This window comes from Mya arenaria, chromosome 15 (genome assembly GCF_026914265.1).
Source record: "Mya arenaria isolate MELC-2E11 chromosome 15, ASM2691426v1".
Taxonomy (NCBI): Eukaryota; Metazoa; Mollusca; class Bivalvia; order Myida; family Myidae; genus Mya; species Mya arenaria.
The window spans coordinates 692,981-715,396 of NC_069136.1; the positions used below are offsets into that span (position 1 = coordinate 692,981).

Sequence of the window (22,416 nt, forward strand, 5' to 3'; positions counted from 1 at the left end):
CTGCGTATCGGTACTTACCATTACCGCATTTGTCTCCGGTCCGACATTTTCGGACTGAAATGGACTTGTGAAACGGATAAAATCCTAATAGCATAGAAAGGACGCAGGCAATTTTTTAGACGATAATCTGGGGTAAAAAAGTGCGTCCTATATGATATAATTCAGTAACTGGATTTCAGACATATACACAAAACTTTGCTCATTCCAAGATAAAAAAATACAAAGTTGTTAAAATGGTCAATCTGTGAGAGTGCAGCTTTAAACAAGTCATCAGTACAACAATGAAAGCATAACAAGAACAAAAATAATCTCACTGCTTTACAATAACTGCAAAACATTGATGAAAAACACCGGCATACCTTCTTGTTATCACAGTGATTTTCTTTAATAGACTTCGATAATTGCCAACAACGCGAGAATGAGCCGAACGCTACTTTACAACATTGCATAGGAGATCGGAAAAAGGAGGCAAATGCACTACACTGAAAGCCTCGAGACCAGCTCCACGGAGCCGCAGGAAACACTTGTATCACAGGCATGCTGGATTTAGGTTTGTAAACATAAGTTTTGGTGGAACACGAGTGTGATACAACAATTGTTGGCTGAAGCGTTTGATTTTTCCTCTTTTTAAAGCAGCATGAAAAAAATTTAGTTTTTCAATAAATAAGCAAGACAAAAAGAGATAACTCATTGCAGAGCCAAAAATCTAAATAATCAATAATGTAAATCTTAAAAAATATTATTAATTTCAGTGACTTTGATAATTTCAAAAGATGTGTATACAGAGACATTTAAAGGTACTGAATATGTTTATAAGGATTTAAAAAATGTGTACTCAAATAGTCAGTAGCTAGATTCAGGTCCTTGAAAATTATGACAGAGTAATATAAAGCCAATGACATTGTGTTAAGTTTGAGGAACTGAAGCACATTTTTCATCACACAATTCATGTTCAATTCATGTGAAATTCAAATTGCTGTTTTTCAATTTTTTAGGATTATGTTGTTGTAATAATTCAGGCTGCAGCCGTTGTAATCTATTGAAAAACCATTAAATGCATGATTATAGTTAATAATTAATAGACTTAGAAAGATTCAATCCAATCATTGAAAGCAAGCCTTAAACCTTGTTGAGGCTAATATCTTAATTCATCGAATTGCTTGAAAATTAGTTTTTTGGTTTTATTTCTTGTGGTAAAATAAAAGCATGATGCTCTTTTGTCAAAAATAACGTAAACAAAGTAAAATCTTTAGTTATGTGATTTCATTTGACAAGCCTCTGTTTAATTTCAAAACATTAACAAAGTCGCTAAACCTTCCCTCATCAGAACTGATGGTATATATAAAAGACAATAACATTTTTGGCAATGCACTTCAAATAGGGCAAATACATCCAAAATTATAAGAGCACAGAATTAATTCAACTTCACCGCAAACTTCTCCTGAATATTCATGAAATCACATAACTTGCCATGCTTTCTCAATCATTTCGTTTCATCATACTGTAGCTTGGTTTAATTTTTGCAAAGTCCATTTTTTTGTGATTTTTAGGATTGCGACAATTTCTAAAATTTGCAACATTGTCAATCAGAAACTTCAATCATTATCCTTTAGATAAGCGACAGAATAGAAAACATCCCAAATATAAACTCTTGTAAAATTCAACCAAACAACAATCGAAGACTCAGGTTTCTGTTTGGCTGAGGGATGGATATGTTACAATTCCCCTCTGAGCCAACATGAACACCAGGTCATGAACAGACACATGAACACAAGCTGCACATACCAGGGAAGGGTCCAAGTTTGGCTGAACCATCTTCATGAAGATATTCCACCACACCTGCAAAATAATGGAAAATCTTTATTTATACACCATAATCTGGGCTACTTACAAGCCAAATTTTAAAGGTTTGCAAACAGTTTATTAGTTTGAAACCAGGGTCACTGCCTATTCCTAGCAAAGAAAAAATTCTACTTATGCATGTAGACAAGGTTGGTTATGACCTAAAGGGACGTAGCTTGACCAAATTTCCATGTTTAGCCCTTAGTATCATGATTCCCATAATTTTTCCTATTCTTAAATGCTAGTCAAGGTGTTTTCTGGCACATTTTATACTAACTAGAACATAACATATAACAACTGTCACCTGTCAAGAGCCCCTTCATTTCTCTAGTCAAGGTCACCATGACATTTGACCTACCTTCCCATTAAAAGGGGTCATCTAAATGACCATGACAATGTGCATACCTGGTGTCTGGACTCTTAAACAAAATACCATATTCAAAAGCTATTGTTGGGAAACAAAATTGTGACAACAGTGCAGACGACATTGTGGCTACAATGTTTGCAGACAACTCAAAAAACACACTTGCTTGAAATGTTGTGTAGACCTCAGCCTTACAGTGCCTAGGTGGAGCTAAGCCAGTGACCTTGTTCCTAGCCAGTGACCTTGTTCCTAGCCAGTGACCTTGTTCCTAGCCAGTGACCTTGTTCCTAACAAACTCAAGACTATGGCTATCACATCACTGCTAAAATAAAGGCTGCCCAGCACATTGTGACATGGTTAAAAGAGAATCCAGGACAATATTCATGCAATCAACCATTTTCATTATACTCAATATTGTGACATGGTTTTAAGAAGTTTGTACAAAATTCGTGCAATTAATATCAAAGTTGTGATATATATGTTGCCCAATTCAATTAATGTGACACATTAGTGTGACTTTTTAAAAAGGAATTCCATGCTTACCTGGAGAAACTCTTGGCTATGACCACTCCCTGGTAGAGGTGTGACCTTGCCAGTTGTGGAGTCGTACGTGTGGTGCCAGGGCTTGACTGCACCGATAAAATGAACAATCCTCACTGTGTCTTTGAACCTATAATGAGAAAATATTTGTATTCCTTTGAGCAACATTGATATAACAAGAGATGTTTGTCAAACATTATGCCCCCCCTGAGCGCCATGTTGTCAGGATTATATGGACAATTGAATGAAATATGCATGGACTGAAATGACAGCTGATTTGTTGCTGTTAAGGCAGTTTTAAGATTATGACCATTAAAGTGTGAGGATAGAGTGTGTTATGACCATGACCTTTGACTCTATGAACTCAAAATCCAGAGTCATCAGCTGGTCACCAGAAACCTAAAAATCTAAATGTCAAGTTTGAGGGCCATGGGTGCAGGCATTGTCAAGTTATCACTCAGACAACCTTTTATCATTCAAGGTCACTGTGACCTTGACGTTTGGCCCAATGACCCGTTAAATCAATAGGGACCATCCTCTGGCCAGGCCCAACCTCCAAGTCAAGTTTGATAGCCATGGGTGCAGGCATTGTCGAGTTATCACTCGGATAACCTTTTACTATTCCAGGTCACTGTGACCTTGACCTTTGGCCCAATGACCCCTAAAATCAATAGGGACCATCTTCTGGCCAGACCCAACCTCCAAGTCAAGTTTGAGGGACATGGGTGCAGGCATTGTCGAGTTATCACTCTGACAACCTTTTACCATTCCAGGTCACTGTGACCTTGACCTTTGGCCAGATGACCCCCAAAAACCATAGGGGTTATCTCCTGGTCAGGCCAATTCTCCAAGTCAAGTTTGAGGGCCATGGGTGCAGGCATTGTCGAGTTATCACTCGGACAACCTTTTACCATTCAAGGTACATGTGACCTTGGCCTTTGGTCCAATGACCCCCAAAAACAATAGGGGTCATCTACTGGTCAGGCCCAACCTCCAAGTCAAGTTTGAGGGCAATGGGTGCAGGCATTGTCAAGTTATCACTTGGACAACCTTTTACCATTCAAGTTCACTGTGACCTTGACCTTTGGCCTGATGACCCCCCAAAACATAAGGGGTCATGTACTGGTCAGGCCCAATCTCCAAGTCAAGTTTGAGGGCCATGGGTGCAGGCATTGTCAAGTTATCACACGGAAAACCTCTAACCATTCAAGGTGACTGTGACCTTGACCTTTGGCCAGATGACGCCAAAAAACAATAGGGGTCATGTACTGGTCAGGCCCAATCTCCAAGTCAAGTTTGGGGGCCATGGGTGCAGGCATTGTCAAGTTATCAAACTGAAAACCTCTTACCATTCAAGGTGACTGTGACCTTGACCTTTGGCCTGAAGACCCCCAAAAACAATAAGGGTCTTCTACTGGTCAGGCCCAACCTCCAATTCAATTATGAGGGCCATGGGTGCAGGCATTGTCGAGTTATCACTCGGACAACCTTTTATCATTCAAGGTCACTGTGACCTTGACCTTTGGCCCGATGACCCCCCAAAACAATAGGGGTCATCTACTGGTCAGGCCCAACCTCCAATTCAATTATGCGGGCCATGGGTGCAGGCATTGTTGAGTTATCACTCGGACAACCTTTTACCATTCAAGGTCACTGTTAACTTGACCTTTGACCTTATGAGCCCCAAAAACAATAGGGGTCAGCTACTGGTCAGGCCCAACCTCCAAGTCAAGTTTGAGGGCCATGGGTGCAGGCATTGTCATGTTATCACTCGGACAACCCTTTATCATTCAAGGTTACTGTGACCTTGACCTTTGGCCTGATGACCCCCAAAAACAATAAGGGTCATCTACTGGTCAGGCCCAATTTCCATGTCAAGTTTGAGGGCCATGGGTGCAGGCATTGTTGAGTTATCACTCGGACAAGCTTTAAAATTATTTTACCATTAAAGGTCACTGTGACCTTGACCTTTGACCTGATAACCCCTAAAATCAATAGGGGTCATCTACTGGTCAGGCCCAACCTTCATGTGAAGTTTGATGACCATACGTCCAGGAATTGTTGAGTTATCACTCGGACAAGCTTTGGTCTACCGACATGCCTGTGCAAAGCAATATACCCCTCTTCTTCGAAGGGGGGCATAATAAGCACAATGCCTGGCACCCCTAACCCCCTCAGCACAGTGCCGGGCAGTTGCACCCCCAACCCCATTAGCACAATGCCTGGCAGTCGCACCCCCAACCACGTCAATCTTGGGATGTGCGCCAAGACCCCATATTTCTGTTTTGAAGAGTGGCATGTTAAAAAGTTATGCCCCTTAAGTTAATCCTCTTGACTACAAATCCTGGAACTGCCCCTGCTAGTGGAAAAGAATATCATGTCCCTGTCTTATGTAAGGCCAAATAAAAAAAAACTATTTTTTCCCGCCTACCCTAACCTATTTTTCCCTTAAAAAATGTGATTTGGGTACGAAAGCATTTGTTAGAAATGTATGTACGTAAGGTTGACAATATTAGAGTTGGATTTCTGAATGTATTTACCGTACTTCACCTTAGAGTTCGGACACCTTAAAATAATTAATTTTTCTCTACGAATTCATAGAAAATAACCATTTTTACATTTTATTTACATGTATGGTAAACCTGCCTTTTTTCTTCATGTCTGCATTTTACCACTTATTACTTTATCCGTAGTTATCAATGGTTATTACTCCTATAAGTCACTGTAACTCCTTCATCAAGATAATTAAAATCCCATTCAACACCATTTTATACATGCATTGAAATGAATAAACACCTTTTATCGGCTTCAGATCAAACAGTCTCATTGTGTGACGTCACATAACTCAGTTATACCCACGAGGATCTCATGTAGAGCATGGATATTGTTATGCAGGATTAATGTGTCTGGGTGGTGTTTTTTATTGCAACTTAAGAATTGCATTTCTAACTTTAATTCATCACATTTAATACTTACCTGTAGCATTGAATGTTGAAAGTGTGATACAAGTTTCAAAGTTTATTGGCGGATCGTTTTACAAACATGTCATGTCTGTGTTTTCTTAATCTCTGGATTGCCCTTGTTGTTTCTTTAATCATCCATTAAATATATCACACATCCTTTTCACCAGGCAAATAATGGTTTAGGATGGGTAGTAACCAACTAACTTATCACAGTGATGTATACGGTTAGGTAATTTAGCCAGGCATTGTAACGATAAAGATCAATAATTTTTGTCTGTGAGACTTAATAACTGTAAAAGTTCAGTCGATGTCCTTTGGGTGTCCGAAAATAAGGTACCTAAAATAAATTATTTTTGAAAATACTAATGGATGTCCCAATTTAAAGATTGTCCGAACTCTTAAGGTGAATTACGTTTGTGCTTGTGTGGCAGGTATATTTCAATTCTTGAACTATATTTTCTTGTCAGATACAACTGTGTTAGATACTGACTTTCGGATTGATATGTCAGACTTAAGTGTGCAATTTTGGCAATAAAACCTGCACGTTACTTGTTCTTCAAACCTGAACCCCCAGGTCCTCTTGACAGCATTGAGGTTTCCTTGGCTGATGACTTATATGGTAAATTTGCTGTCCCAATCTTCATGTAATTATGTTACAGGGAGGTTAGTATTCTACAGAGGGTGATTGAAAGCAAACGGGTGCATAAAGAAAAGTAAAACCGTTCCTGGAAAGTCTTAAATAATAGCAGAGTGGTGTACCATAACTTAGTTGAAATCCAATCATCATTGTCAAAGTATTTAACCAGACAAATAAAGAATGTTTCCTTTGAAGCACGCAACATGTTTAAAAACTACTGATAAACCTGAAAATTGATGACTTTTATTTTTGTTACTTTCTGAGTTAACAGTTACTGAAATCAATATATAAAAAAAAAATATGAAAAAAAAATAAAATATTCCGACCTACCTACCCTAGTTTTTTTGGCAGTGTTACCTGAAACACACCTTTTTTTTATTTGGCCTAACCGGACGCAGTTTCAAACTGCCACATCTCTAGGCATCTCCATAAAAGACTGCATTGGTTTTTACCCAGAAAACAGATTCCAGAGGTATTCACATAGCTGTTTCCACATTGAAGCTAAAACAAATTAGTACAAACCATACTGAAGAACACAAGGGGGCCAACACAAGGGAGCTTACTGGGTGAAGGCTGGCAGATAGCTGTAGAAAGCCTGTGACACAACATTGTATATGAACGGCAGGTGTTTGCGGATATCCTCCGTAGACCAATTCTTGAAGTACATGTTGAGTAAACCCTGGTCACCACCTGCAAATAATGTCAAAGTATAGAATTGCTGTGTACATGTTTACATACTGGCAGTTCTTCCAAAAAAGCATTTTTGTTTTAGTTTTATTGAATACACTAGTAGAAAGCATTATAACTTTTAACTCCGTTTTAGCATTCTGACATCAACTTCAGACAGCATTTTAATATAAATTTATTGGACCCTGGGGTCTGTGTCATTGAAAGTTTTAAGCCAAGTGTTTTTCTCACCCTGAGCCAGGGTCCGTCAATTTGTTAAGATTGTGACCCTAAATTGTGCATGGCCACACCATTTCAGGCGAGAGGCCTATATTTTTGTCTTATTCTGACTAGCGAAAAATTGCTAGTACTTTAAATTAAATAGTGAATCTGGTGCAATATAATGCCACTTTTACACTACTGTGTATATTAAACTTTAGCCAGTAGTGAATTTGAAAACAAAGTTGAGGAAATGGTTGCACAGATTTCAGATTTTTGAAGCAGTGATAAGATCATTTAAAGAAACGACTAAACGTGTAATTATCTTCAGATCATACCGTATATGTCCTATTAAATGCGCCTTGCTTGTGTCTTTTAACTAGTGTTGGGAATCGGACAGAAAAATTACTATCGATAATCGGTTTATGAAACCGATAAATGATCGATTATTAATCAATTTGATAATTATTTAATTATCTTTGGTCATCATATTTAAGGCATACAGATATAGTACATGCACCTGCAGTTTTAAGCACCAATGTCCCCTTACAATATTGTGTGTACATTCCTTAGTATAAATTACATTATTTATTCAGAACGCAACTATCCTTCGGTGTTTACAAGTTACTATTACAGAACATGAGACCACTAGCTCTAATTTTTGTCTTATATAATTACATTTCGTATTGTATACATGTCCCTTGTGTAAAATAAACACAAACAAAGATATTAATTTCTTTTTAATAATCAGTCAGTAACAAGTACAACAATCAGTTGAAAATTTTATATGTTTTACAAGAACATTTTCTTTCAGAAAACTGAGAAAACTAAATTCTTACATGGTAAGAAGTAAACGGGAACATGTTTTAAAAATCACTTTTAAACCACAAACATGAGAAGTTGAAAACCAATCCTTTAGCAATTAAATTACAAGGACGATTTGTAATAACAAAGGTACTGTAGTGACTTACTGACTAGATTAGAATATGACTAGATAACTTGACACAGTAATACTTTAGCATTTCAACATTAACTAGCACAAACCAGACTCGAAACATATTTTCATGACATTTCTTGACTGACAGTCGGTAGTAACGTCTCTTGTTTCTATAATTGACTGTTCGAATTTCACTATTGATTGTCGCCGACGTAGGCCTTAATTCCGATCAATTGTCGATTATAATCGATCATCGGCACAACACTACTTTTAACACCATGTGCAGTAAAAGAAGAACCTGTTTTCCCCATTCAACCCTTTTCTTAAATCTGCTGAATTCAAGTCAAAATCAATATCCGCTGCATCATAGCTGTATACATACCCGCTGTGTAAATCAACAAAATGGTCCAGCAAACACAATGCTTTCAGTTTTAAAAGTATACAATAGGGTATGATTTTTCCACATGTGCATGGTGCTCTTAAATGGCAGCCATAGGAATGCTTTTCATTCAAATTACATTTTTAGGAGATTCAGATGAAAGTCATTGTTCATGAACAGAATCTAAAAATAGTCCCACGAAAGGACCCCTGGCGTGTCTTTTAGGGCACGTATGTTTAATAGGCCATTTATGGTGTATTCCATATTTTGCTATATATACTCGTATATGTAACTTTAACAAGCATTAAAGTTGGAAGGAAGAGAATGTTGCCAACTGTGTTGTTCCTACAGACTGAAGATTGATGAGATTATGACAGTGAACAGTGAAATACGTTTCGTATCCCTTAACTTTTTAAGGTCGATCTTACCATCAAAACTGCCTTGTGACGTCGCAAAACTGAGGAGCGAGTTGTATGTGTCCTGAGATGGCTCGAACACAAACACGCCAGAGTTAAAGCAGTCAGGCCACCCGGCATCAGGCGCTGCTGACAGCTCTGCTCGATCAAACAACTCATCAACATTTTGTAGCACCTGAAACAAAAACACATAAGAGTGGCAAAGTCAACTAGAATGTTTCCATAGAACAGATGCCTCCTTGTTCCACTCATGTTATAATCAAATGTGCATCAAAGTTACCAGTTCAACATCAAAAGAGTGGGGGCATAAAAAGAAAATACCAAATTTTCCACTACGAAATATAGCTACATACTGTACTTTATCACTGTAGTTTAATGTGACCTTACGTGCACAACATTACATGCTGACTCACTTTCTTTTCATGGTGTATGTCAAGGGCCATAACTCTGCTTGGTACGACCAAACTGAACACACTCAGGTTAACATTTCTCTTAAGTTTTAAGACTTTTGCTCATTTACTATGCTCACCAAGATGGGTTTGCCGCGAGATTCCTTGCGTTAAATAAGCAATGGGTCATAACTATATTTTATCTAATGCAAGTCACACGCTATACCCAAGGTGCACAACATCACAATCATGCTGGTTAACATTCCTGTCAAGTTTCATGGCTATGGCTCTCATAATTTTGGAGATATGCATGACACAAAATTGCAGACTTTATTATTATTCCATATTTTAGTAAGTTGAGGGCCATAACTCTGCCCTAACTGGATGCAGCCACACAAAAAAAATGCAATGTTTTGCAATTTTGTGAACAAAGCAAACAAAAGGTGACTAAAATCACATCTTAAAGGGACCCAGTTGGCAATGTTTTTTAGCATCTTTTTTAAAATCTGGTTATTTTACATACATGTGTGCTAGTATAAACAAACACCAATTAGCACATGGAAGATACGCATAGATAAGATAAGATATAATTCAACTTTCAAAAGCAGAATAAACTAGCAGTTCTGGGGCAAAATAGAGCATTTTATGTCTCATTTGCAAATAATTTGAGCAATACAGCACTCAATGTAAGCTGCTGGTGATATGGTTTCATAACAAGCAAACTATTCACATATCACAAAATTAATTTTCTTGATGTATGTATCCATTAAAAATGAACGGGTCCCTTTAATGCTCGTTTCAAAGAGTAAAGAAACCAGAGTTTTTACCTACTTACCTGTTCCATAAAACACGGCATGCAGACATCATGAATGCATCATGACTGCATACTAGCAATTATTGATAATAAACTGCATACTTGATCGACTTCATATATATGTGCAGTGAAGCTACTTAAACTTGCCTTGCATGCATGATCCAAACCAACACACATTTAACTTTCCTGAAGCCAATGGTTTACAAATGAAGGATTGTGTACACAGGAAAGAGAACTTGTATGTGATTGTTGATCTCATGATAATTCATTGTACAATTATGAATAAAAGAAAGACACATATATATCCTTCAGTAACTGTATTCATGAAAGTGTGAGTTCAGAGGTAAATTTTAAGAGGAATCCAGCTCTCTTTGTTTAATATGAGATTTTGTAAAAGATGTGAGTGCAGCAGCTGGAGGGGTATTACAGAAGTATCTTCAGTTAAAATTGAATAATGTTCTTGAATTCTAAAATGTTTCATTTCATGTATAAATTAAATATTCTGCAAATAAAATATGGAAACTTGAGTATTGTGTAATATTGAAAATAAAATTTTAAAGCATAATTTTTTCCCAAGAAATTTATCAAATTAAAATTTTACACTAAAGTTTAAATACTAAAATGTTCCTGTATACAGCCCTATTGACTGAAAATGTAAGTGAGGTGCCTAAGTGAGTGGTTTCTTTCCAAACAGTTTCTTAAGTGCCTGTAATCTACATTAATATATCATAAATTCATTTCAGCTCAGTTTCATATCCACCACTATTGACAAACAACTCACTAGAGTATCAGCATCCAGGAAGACACATTTGTTAAACTGTGTGAGTCTCCAGCAGTGGAGCTTGGTGAAGGTCACGTTAAGGTCCGGTCGCCCTAGCAACCCCAGGTTCACAGGGTCATTACTGTCTAAAAGATTCACTTCCTGTATCAGGTCGAATATTTGGGCGAGCTGGGATCTGAAAAGTTAATGTTTATATTGAACTGAACACAGTTGTTACACATATTGAAATAAACACAGCCTTTTCTAAAGCTTCAAATAGATCTCTCTTGTATAATAATATGTGGTTCAGTTGTCAGGTATTTGATATGTCTTTTAAACTGTATCCTAATGCTTGATATATCTACTTAATTCTGTCGCCTACACTCCAACATATTCATAAATAACAAGATTTCAGAAGCAAACTTATCAATTAGCTAGGAAGATGTAATGGGATTGACATATAGGTGTGTTATGTTGTAAATTTTTATTGAAAACATAAAAGTGATAATTAATATGTTCAACATGAAGATTTTTTCTCTAAATCGTTAGAAGCAAAAAAGTATTGATAAAGAAGTACCGGTTACTATCATTCAACAAAACCATTGTAAATGATGGAATTCAGATAATTCTGACAATCCACCTACAGTATCATTTATTATCTAGAACACCATACCATGGTGCCAGGATATACCTGGAATTATCAAAACACATGTCTGCATATGACACTATTCCAATTTGCCATTTACACTGATGTGGCAGGGATCTGTAACACATTGTTTGTTTGCAGTGGCAAGACCCATTCTATTTCAGTAAGGGCCGCTTAAAGGTCAATATACCAAGTGATCAGATAACATTGAAAAAGAAACAGTTGCATGGTCCGTATTCAAAGAGTTCTTGAGTTTTCTGTCAAAATATACATAAATATATGCATTATAGGGTTGTCAGGTTAACACAGTGGTTAGCGCACTAACTTCTCAAAAAGCCTCCGGGTTTGATTCCCGGCCTGGGCGCATGTGAGTTTGGTTTGTGGTTACCAAACCAGACAAGTTGGTTTCTTCCGCAAAACACTTGCATATAACATTGTTTTAACAAGAGTAATTTATAAAATTATACTGTTTCAAAACTGTTGTAAAATAAAAAAGTTTAAAATAACATCATTTTTTTATTATGCGTTATAACATACCTTATGATCAAGTTAATAAATGCAATGATGTACAACTGTAATATTTACTGATTGCATATCGAATACCACACCCCATGCCAAAAACATTTAGTTGGGCATCTTGAATATGTGTATTTAAGCAAACAAAATTGTAATAACGGCCTCAGATGTGGCAGAGAAACATCTTGATTGTCGAACAATGAAAGAAATATTATGCTGATGCTATCATTTATGACTAGTTTCCATAATTATATATCTGTCAATTACCAAGCATCTGTGAATGTGTCTTTCTGTATTCCACTCATATGTGTAAGTGAGTTTTGGGAATATTGCAAAGTCCAAGTTTTTATATACATGTACAAACATTACCTCATTTTCACTCATTTACTATTTTCATTCTTCAGACAAATTGAATAACAAACTTTCCTTGTTAATTTACTACAAAATAGCATCAAAACATTGACTTTGACCTCTGTATACTGATGAATCTTGAAACTTTAAACATTTCATTGTGATGCTCATAATAAATAAAACTATGATATACAGCCAATGACTGTCAGTTTAACCAGAGGCCAATATAATGCCAAATACCTTTACAGTCATCATGTTAAATGTCCACTGACTGCTAAACAGAAGTAATGAATACCCTGAGAGCCAGTAACACACAGAGGGTGGTAAAACATGTCAGTAATAAATTAACTGTTTTAATCCAATGTCAAAACGTACTCTTAAAATATCTTTACCAAGTCAGATTGATTCTATGACAAGTATTGTCACTTTGTAAGTAAGTACCATGTTTACACTGTTTCATGTGAATAGCTTGAATGATCATAAACTTAATAAAGGCCAGGCTAGTTTTTGCATGACTTTAAAACTGATAAGGGGCATAACAATTACTAAAGCCAGAGTTATCCGCCTTCCTGAAAATATGCGTATAGTCTCAGACAACCTGTGCACAAAGTTTCATGCAAATATCTTGAATGTGTTTGTTTCAAGTCATGGAATAGGCTCAAGTTTTTTTTGCATATAAACAAGCTGACACCGACCATGAAACTATGAGACCAATGCTAGGACTATAACTAGACTTAAATATAGCAAAAAGAATCGAATTAAAATAATAAGAATCATGAGAAGAACCATATTCGGCTGAGAGGTTGAATATCCAATTGTATAAACCTTAAAAATTCAGAATGTATTCACAATCTTCATGATTTTCATTGGTCAAACCTGCTGTAATGGGCATAATTATGCTAATAATTATCCTCGATAAGAACCACATTCTAGACAGAATAAATTTTGTATGAACTAACCTCATTGGATTTGAGACGTCTTCCGTGATCATGACAACGAGCTGCCTTGTGGTTCCGACACGCCGTATGGAACTTCCTAGCACCAAACATCCTAACGAGTAGGTGTCGTTGGTTGCTAGGGTGACAAATGCTTCTTCCTTTCCTGGAAAACATACGACAAAATAGTTCATAGAGTAAAACAGTTAACATTATAAGTGTTCTTCTTTCCTGAGAGATAAATGGCAATATTAATGAATGAGAAATGTTATAAAGCACACATATAATGTGCAGTTTGAACTGTTTCAATGGCTTATAAATGCCACTACAACCAGACTAGTATGGACAAAAAATGAGTGTCTAATCTGTCGAACAGAGTACTTATAACTAAAGGTTAGTTGGTGACAGGGAACATTTCAGCCACCATAATTGGGACTTGCTGGTCATCTGCCTACTCATTGTTAAGTGACTACATAGATAACATGTAATTTCATTCCATTATTAATATATTTCTACAGTTTTTGATTCACAGACCCAGTTTTAGACCAAGTTTTGGTTGATGTTGACAACAAATGACGACAATACTACGAAAAACACCAATATTACATCACTGTTTAGTGAATTTCTTTGTTCAAAGAAGGGAAGGTTTTGCAGCCTTATTGTCATCTATTGACATTTAACAGGCACACTAACATTGCAATGTTGTGTTATCTTTGTCAGCTCTCTGTCCATGACAAAATACAATTTCAACCTTCAGCAAGGTTTTGCTATGTCTATTAATGTCCTCTGAAATATTGATTCAATTATTGGATATTACAAACAGAAACACTGTTGTTTCACCTTAAAAGTCTATATTGCAGAGGTGTACTTACTGTCAATTTAAAAAGATGTCCAGACATCTGCCTTGATCATGGCTAAAATATAGCTGTCAAGGTCATGACTGAAATAATGCAATCAAGATCATGTCTGAAATAATGCCATCAGGACCATGAAAGAAATAATGCAATCAAGATCATGACTGAAATAATGCAATCAGGATCATGTCTGAAATAATGCAATCAGGACCATGACTGAAATAATGCAATCGGGACCATGACTGAAATAATGCAATCAGGACCATGACTGAAATAATGCAATCGGGATCATGACTGAAATAATGCAATCAGGACCATGACTGAAATAATGCAATCAGGACCATGACTGAAATAATGCAATCGGGATCATGACTGAAATAATGCAATCAGGACTGAAATAATGCAATCAGGACTGAAATAATGCAATCAGGACCATGACTGAAATAATGCAATCAGGACCATGACTGAAATAGTGCAATCAGGACCATGACTGAAATAGTGCAATCAGGGTCATGACTGAAATAATGCAATCAGGACCATGACTGAAATAGTGCAATCAGGACCATGACTGAAATAGTGCAATCAGGGTCATGACTGAAATAGTGCAATCAGGACCATGACTGAAATAGTGCAATCAGGACCATGACTGAAATAGTGCAATCAGGACCATGACTGAAATAGTGCAATCAGGACCATGACTGAAATAGTGCAATCAGGACCATGACTGAAATAATGCAATCAGGACCATGACTGAAATAGTGCAATCAGGACCATGACTGAAATAGTGCAATCAGGACCATGACTGAAATAATGCAATCAGGACCATGACTGAAATAGTGCAATCAGGACCATGACTGAAATAGTGCAATCAGGACCATGACTGAAATAGTGCAATCAGGGTCATGCCTGAAATAATACAATCAGGGTCATGACTGAAATAATGCAATCAGGGTCATGACTGAAATAATGCAATCAGGGTCATGACTGAAATAATGCAATGAGGATCATGACTGAAGTAATGCAATCAGGATCTTGACTGAAATAATGCAATCTGGATCATAACACCTGAAAGCTGCAGTTTTAAAACACTCAAATTACTAAAAGAAATCAAAATCCTTCAGAGGTTACAAGAAAGATATGGTACAATAAAGTAGTATCTGAAATGTGCCTATGATGTGGTTGGGTTTTATACACTCTGCATGTCAGCACTACCAGGTTAGCAATTACACTTGTGACTCTTTTTTTCTTTCCATCAATAATATATAGAAGAACAATAAAGGACACAAAAAGGACCAACTATCTGTCTCTGATCATTTAGACAGTGTTAAATAAAGAAACTACCGCTTGTATAAGAGTATTTCAATATAATAAATCAAATTGCCTTCATAAGCAAATTTTCCATCACAATTTCCATTGACTGTGGAGCATGCAGTTATGAACGAATCCTTGGGACAAGTATACGTCAATGTAACCTTTTCATGACATTGAGAAGAGCAAATATTTTTTGCAGAGCATTTTATTTAAAGGTTAAAACTCCTACTTTCCTGAAGAGACAATTTTATTTTTATAAATACATGTAGTTGTATATCATTGCTGCTCGTAATGTTTCAGGGCTTTGTAATTCATAGCATCAGCATTAATTTTACAGGTTTAAAAATTCATGAAAAGTTTTCAACAACACAATCTAAGCTTGTGACATAAATGAATGAAAACATGTTAAAGGACAAGAATAGTGGAGATGCTAAAGTGGTTCATTCATCATTAAATGCATGGGCCATGGTAGCCTCCAAATGACCCATTGTGTCAAATTACCTTGCATAGTGACAAGGCTGTCTTGTACTAATTTATTTTAGCTTGATTGTGCAGACATCTGAATACTGATCTCTCTCTCTCCCTCGCTATCTCTTTCTTGAGTCCCCTTCCAGTACTTTTTTTTCTTTTTGAAAGGACATGAGAAAGTTCCCCTTAATGGGAATCAAACCAACAACCATGGGTGAAAGGCAGACACCTAGACCACTCTCAACCAGGGGGGGGGGGGGGGGGGGGATTGAGCCGACAACCTCTTGGGTGAAAGGCGGCCACATATACAAACACTCTCAGCACTCTCAGTGACATGTTTTTAACATGCATAATAGAAGCGCCACAGTTTTTTTTATTATAGGCATTCAGAAATAATTGTAATTAATTTCTTTAAGGAGTAATGAAAAAGTAGCAGCTGTTATCTTTATTCATTTAAAAGCAAACCAACCCAAGCTAGCTCTTCACATAAGCTATCTACAAATCAACTTTCATCACTATCCATCAACTCTTAGAATGTTGTCGGGCAGAAAACACTCTTCAATTTTAAGTAACAGTGACCTTGACCTTTACCCCTCCCCTCAAAAGCAATCCGAAGCTAGCTCTTCACATAAGCCACTAACACACAAACTTTCATGATGTTACTATCCATAAATTCTTTAGTTGTTGCCTGGATTTTTTTTTCTAAATTTGGAAACACTGTGACCTTGACCTTGAGTCCTAATCCCTCAAAAGCAATCCCAAGCTAGCTCTTTATATGTGCTACCAACTCACCAACTTACATCAATATCCATTAATTCCAACTTACGTTTTTGGGCAAAAACTATTTTTCTATTTTTAGTAAGAATGACCTTGACCCCCTCTAAAGCAATCCCAAGCTAGCTCTTCACATAAGCTATCTACACACCAACTTTCATTACTATCCATCAACTCTAACTATAAGTTATTGGGCAGAAACAATTTTTCTATTCTAAGTTGTTTACAACCGCCCGCCCGTCCTCCTGTCCACCAACTGACATCTCCATTCTAATAACTTTATTTTTGTTGAAATCCTGGTTAAAAAATAAATAATGTATATTACAAAAAAGTCATGATATGTTGAGTAACTGCATCATAAGAATGTTGAGTATTTCTGTTCCATTTTGTATCATTGTTCTGATTATAATGCAAATACAATTATCTGATGTTGCGATCATGATGAACAATAAATTCTGTTAAATTTTGAATGCGGTGGCTCTTTAAACCCAAACTATTTTAAAAACCGAGTGACAATGTGACCCCTGTCAAACAAAACAATAACAGCTACATTTGAAGCAATTTTTAACTTAAAATAACTTTATTTCATAATTCAATGAATTTCAACTGATTGAAATAGGTCAAATACGGGAAATAGTTTTCAAAATGACATTCATAAACTTAAACTACGATATATGATTTTTTTTTTTAAATGAATAAAAGCTTATCTTCTTTAAAGCAAACCGAATCCTATACATTAAATTGTATACATTCCTTCATTCATTCATTGTAATTTACTACTTTTAAAACCTCCAGTAGGTCAATACACAGACAGTTTTTATTGACTTGACATATCTATTTCAGACAAGCTATTTAAGGTCAATGTATAAATAGCATTAAGATTAACATACTTCAGAGAGCAAACAAAATTGTGAGACTTGATTCTATGAAGGTCATTTTTTCAAGGAATGAATCTGTTTCCTAAAACAATTCATAAAAGGAAATAAATTATAAAAGAATCTACAATACTTTGAACACTTGCATAAATAAATGTTATATTGTTTGTGACATTGTAGTCATCGTATTATCACACTTACAAGAAATTGCAACCATTCCAATTTTGAGCATTAGAGCCGCATTTTTTTTTCCAGTACTGGGCTTTTTTTTTAGACTAAAGTTCATGAAGTGATCAACTTTCCTGTGCATCTGTGTATCATAAACTCATTTTTTTTTGCGGACATAAGCACCAGCAGGATGCAAATTTTGTTTAAATAACAAGTACACAAAAGCTATCCCTTCGATTTCAGTTTTTTGCTAAGAACCCATGATTATGGATTAGTCCAAGAGCAATCGAAACATCTGTTGGCCATTTTCCATCGAAAACAACCTCAGATGTATGCCAGTATAAGAAGTTTTTAAATCTATGATAATATTATTAATCACATGTAGTGTTTTAACTTGTAATTTGTATTACTTAGTTCGAATTGATTCCCTGAGTGAAGTGTATTGTTGCATAAATAATTACGATTCCTCCTTCGGCTAACTGATCAACTGAAATAACTTCCCGATTTACTTGCAACTTAATTCAATGTAATTATTTCTGTCATTGTAAATAGTCAGTATACATGCGAGCTTGTTTTCCATGAAAAATGGCCGGATAGTAATCCTTCGAGTCCAAGATCCACTGTTTGCAAACCAACCTCGTATTCATGTCACATGTGTACCAATCCAAGGTTTTTAAAAGTTCATCTACTTTTTTTATAGTACAGTCTTGTATAAAACAGCTGAATTTGCAACCTCAGCAAAAAGTAATATGTATGATGATCATATAAACAATTATTTTAGCATGTCATCCTTAGATTTCATCAGATAAAATTAAGTTAAAGACAAGATTACAGTGCTGTCCGTCTCGGAGGGGAATGGGGCCAGAGCCTCGCTTATTAGGGGAATTTTGTCTGCAAATGGGAATTTAGAATGAACACAAATATAATAATATCAATAATACATGTAATGTTGCATCAGAGGTCATATAAAAAGGGAATCAGTTCACTAGATTTATATAATGTCTAAAAAAGAAAAAAATGCTTACATACCATGGCATTTTTTTGTAGGATTTTATAAAATATATTAATTATCATAAATATGATAGAGCCTATATATGCTAGTGGAAAGAAAATTTGACAAAAGAAGGGGGGATATATGTATATACTTTTCAGGGTGGGCAATTTGGCCAATTTCCGCCGCAAAAATTACTGGAAAAACAGCTACTGGAGTTTACCTAACAAGATCAAATACAAATAGAATTGTCTACGATCATTCTATTTTCAGCCTAAGTTATTGGTGCTTCAAATTATAACTCCCACACTGTTAACACATCAACATGTAACATGTTAACTAGATCTGAGAAGCACACTTTAAAAACATCTCAGTTATTTTACAAGAACAGGTATTTCACCTGGCAGCAGGTTTGCAAACACAGTAAGACTGTCTGTCAGATATATTCAGCTGGCAGGCAAGCATATCTTGTCTGGAGAGTTGATACTGTACACAAATGCTTTATATTATCTTTCAGTTTAATGCTGTTTATCCTGCGTCAATTATTTTATGATGCTAAATAATGAAACAAATCATAACTTTATATAGTAAAGAAATTAGCCATTCTGTTATATTCCACAAGCTGATTCAGGTATAGGATGCGCCTGGTGCAGACCATCGCAACCCCCTCCCCCCAACATGAAAAATTTAATAATTAAGATAACATTTCATACGGTAGAGATAATATGCATAATTTGGACCCTATGCAACATTTAAGACAAATATCAGCCAATTTTTCTTCAGGGATACAATAAAAACCCGCTTAACATGTTAACAGCTTAAGCCTATTTTACATCAATTCCTCCCTTGCCTCTGTATTCAATATGTTATTATAACCATATATTGACAAAACAATGTCATTTTAAGGCAATTTGAAGTGTAACAAATCAACTGATAATGGAATGTTTACTCTTCTGATAAACAAGTGAGCATACAGAAAATAAGCATCCTTCAAGTAGTCTGAATTTATTCATGGATGTCCCAGCTATTATATTGCAAGAGCGTCACAGTCAGCCAACACCAACACATGCCATTGTTATTTAAGAGTAAAACAAGGTCGATAATTTAAAAGTTATTTAAGAAAGAGTTATGTTATAGTTTATAGTTATAGGCCTTGCTAAACAAGAGCGCTTTGTCTCTGACAACATATGTGCCAAGTTCAATTTGAACAGAGATCTTTATCAAACACAATGCCCCCATGATCAGCGCCATGTTGTCAGAAATAACTGAACAACTAAATAATTTAGGCATATACAAAATGTCAGCTTGTTTGACTTAATGACCTCTAAATCAGTATGAGTAAGCAAGTGACCTCAACCTTTGACCTGATGACCTTAAAATCAATAGGGGTCATCTTGGAAACCAAAACGGAAACGGTTTTGTATAATATTTTATATTGTGAAAATAGCAACGCAGGCAAAACCCTGTACACTATCCGTACCGATACACTGACGTAAATTCTCTTTCTTTAAGCGAGACCCAAACTAAATCGAACTACAAGTTGTATTTATGTAAAGTTTCTACTTTCTATCTTTCTTACTATGAACATGAAATACGCAGACAAACTGATTTTTAAACTTGAAAGGAAATTTAAGGACCATTTCTTACTTTTTAAGCACTTTTCAAGCAGTTTTCAAGGCACCAATAAAAATCAAGTAGTTTCAAGTTTTTTTCAAATTTAAGGACTTTTCATCTAGCAGCCCAAAATTCAAGCACTTTTCAAGTTTGTGCGAACCCTGTCACACCAAACCTCAAAGTCAAATTTTAGAACCACTCAGACAAGCTTAAATTGATCTACCAACCAACCAACAGACCTATCCACCGACCAACCAACATGTGCAAATCAATATAACCCCTTTTCTTTGTACGGGGCATAATAATTATGTGCAATGTTTTAGTGATGGCTGACAATGCATACACTTTTTTCTTCCAAAATTCAGACAAGCTTAAATAAGAAGGAAGGTAGAAGGAAGGTAAAATTTTACAAAAATGTGTTTATGAACTGAACATGCATTCATGCAACATCAGATCATCTTAGTCACACTCATCGACTAATGCCCATCTATTAAATTCCTCTGGGAAATCTTGAAATACATTGTTGTATTGTGTCATTTCACTGCATCAGGAGAAACGCATCTACTGAGTGCACAAATCCCCCCTATACTAAAGAAGCATAATGATTGTTTGTGTTACATACAGTACGCAACACCTAAATTTCCATCCAAATATATATTTGTTCAGCCCCTTTCTTTTGTTAGAAAAATGTAATATAAAAAACAACAACAACAACGTTTTCTGTGTCGCGATGATGATAACAATTCAACTTCTAAAGCCATTAGATTTGTAAACACAGAAAACCTATTGAAGAAGTCTGATACGGATTCTGCACAAAATATCTTGCATCATCATTGTCTGTATTGAAAGTTAATTTTATGGGAAGTTTCTTTCCCATTTAGTTACAATTTTTATGGACTGTTTATTTAATTTTGGCTTCTATATCAGATAAGCTTAATCAACATTTAAAATATATTATATACTGGTATGCTTTAAAAAAGTATCATTTTTATTTATTTACTTTTTTTGCTCAAAATTGATGAAATTTTAGCCAAATACTGCTGCCTAAAATCTGAACATGAAATACCAGTCTATTATGTGCCCTGTCAGAGCATAACAGGCTTGTGTCATCATTTTAAGTGTCACATTTACCATTTAAAAGAAAGTTGGCAAATGGAAAGTTGCTTTTGTTTGAGAGTTTCCACTAACAAAATATTATGTACAATGTACCTTACAATTTAAATTTCGTAAGTGTGCAAGTGCTATAGTACATGTATATTCGAGCCCTGACATTTAGAAGAGTTAAAACACATGATCTAGAGACACAAGAGGGTAAGGAGTAAAAGAACAAACATGGTTCTAAAATGTAAAGCATGGATATACTGCAGACCCTTTTCTGGATTAGTATTGAGTATTCCAAATTTTTCGAAGTACTAACTCCAGTCATGGAAATTAGTACAAGCCCTGAACTGGTGAAATGCTTTCTCAATTTCTATATTTTATTAAGCACATTTTTTTATGCCAAGTACACAATCATGTGCATGTACTAGTGTAAGAATTATTGCTTGTTAATTCGAAGACTTGTTTTGCTGAGTGCTATCTTCGAATGCTCTGAATGCCGGGCAAGGTTATCTGTATGATACAATTGCAATTTGCGGAAAGATATTAAAGTGGCAAGGTAACACTCGGACCATAATATTGTTGATATCTTTATAATGTACGAGGTACAAGATACATGCATGCAATGATATCATGTGCAGTTTGACATCTTTAGTTATCAGCTTGCCAGGTTTAGTCCATTCCTTATGTAAGACATTTTGACTCATTCAAAATAGTAAAAGTCATCATAAATGTATGTGTCATTAGTAATGAGACGAAGCAAAGAAAATATCGATTCTGTATCCATATTTGTCAATGCTAATATGTATCTATACACAAGCTTTGCCTATCACAATACTAGTTGGTTGTCATGTTAATTGGTAGAATCTTGATACAGATCTGTTATTAT

At 35.7% G+C, this 22,416-nt stretch overlaps 1 protein-coding gene across 3 annotated transcripts in view; it reads right to left on the reverse strand.

Moving 5' to 3' along the window:
- Positions 1 to 22,416, reverse strand: part of LOC128220655 (glycogenin-1-like) — a 46,051-nt gene that overhangs the window by 22,778 nt on the left and 857 nt on the right. For all 3 annotated transcript variants that reach the window (XM_052929137.1, XM_052929135.1, XM_052929136.1), the window contains exons 2-7: positions 13,399 to 13,540; positions 10,948 to 11,122; positions 8,976 to 9,138; positions 6,910 to 7,036; positions 2,750 to 2,876; positions 1,786 to 1,839 (exon numbers count right to left, since the gene is read on the reverse strand). In XM_052929137.1, the coding sequence (XP_052785097.1) occupies positions 1,786 to 1,839; positions 2,750 to 2,876; positions 6,910 to 7,036; positions 8,976 to 9,138; positions 10,948 to 11,122; positions 13,399 to 13,540 (788 nt within the window). The remainder of the gene's footprint in view (positions 1 to 1,785; positions 1,840 to 2,749; positions 2,877 to 6,909; positions 7,037 to 8,975; positions 9,139 to 10,947; positions 11,123 to 13,398; positions 13,541 to 22,416) is intronic.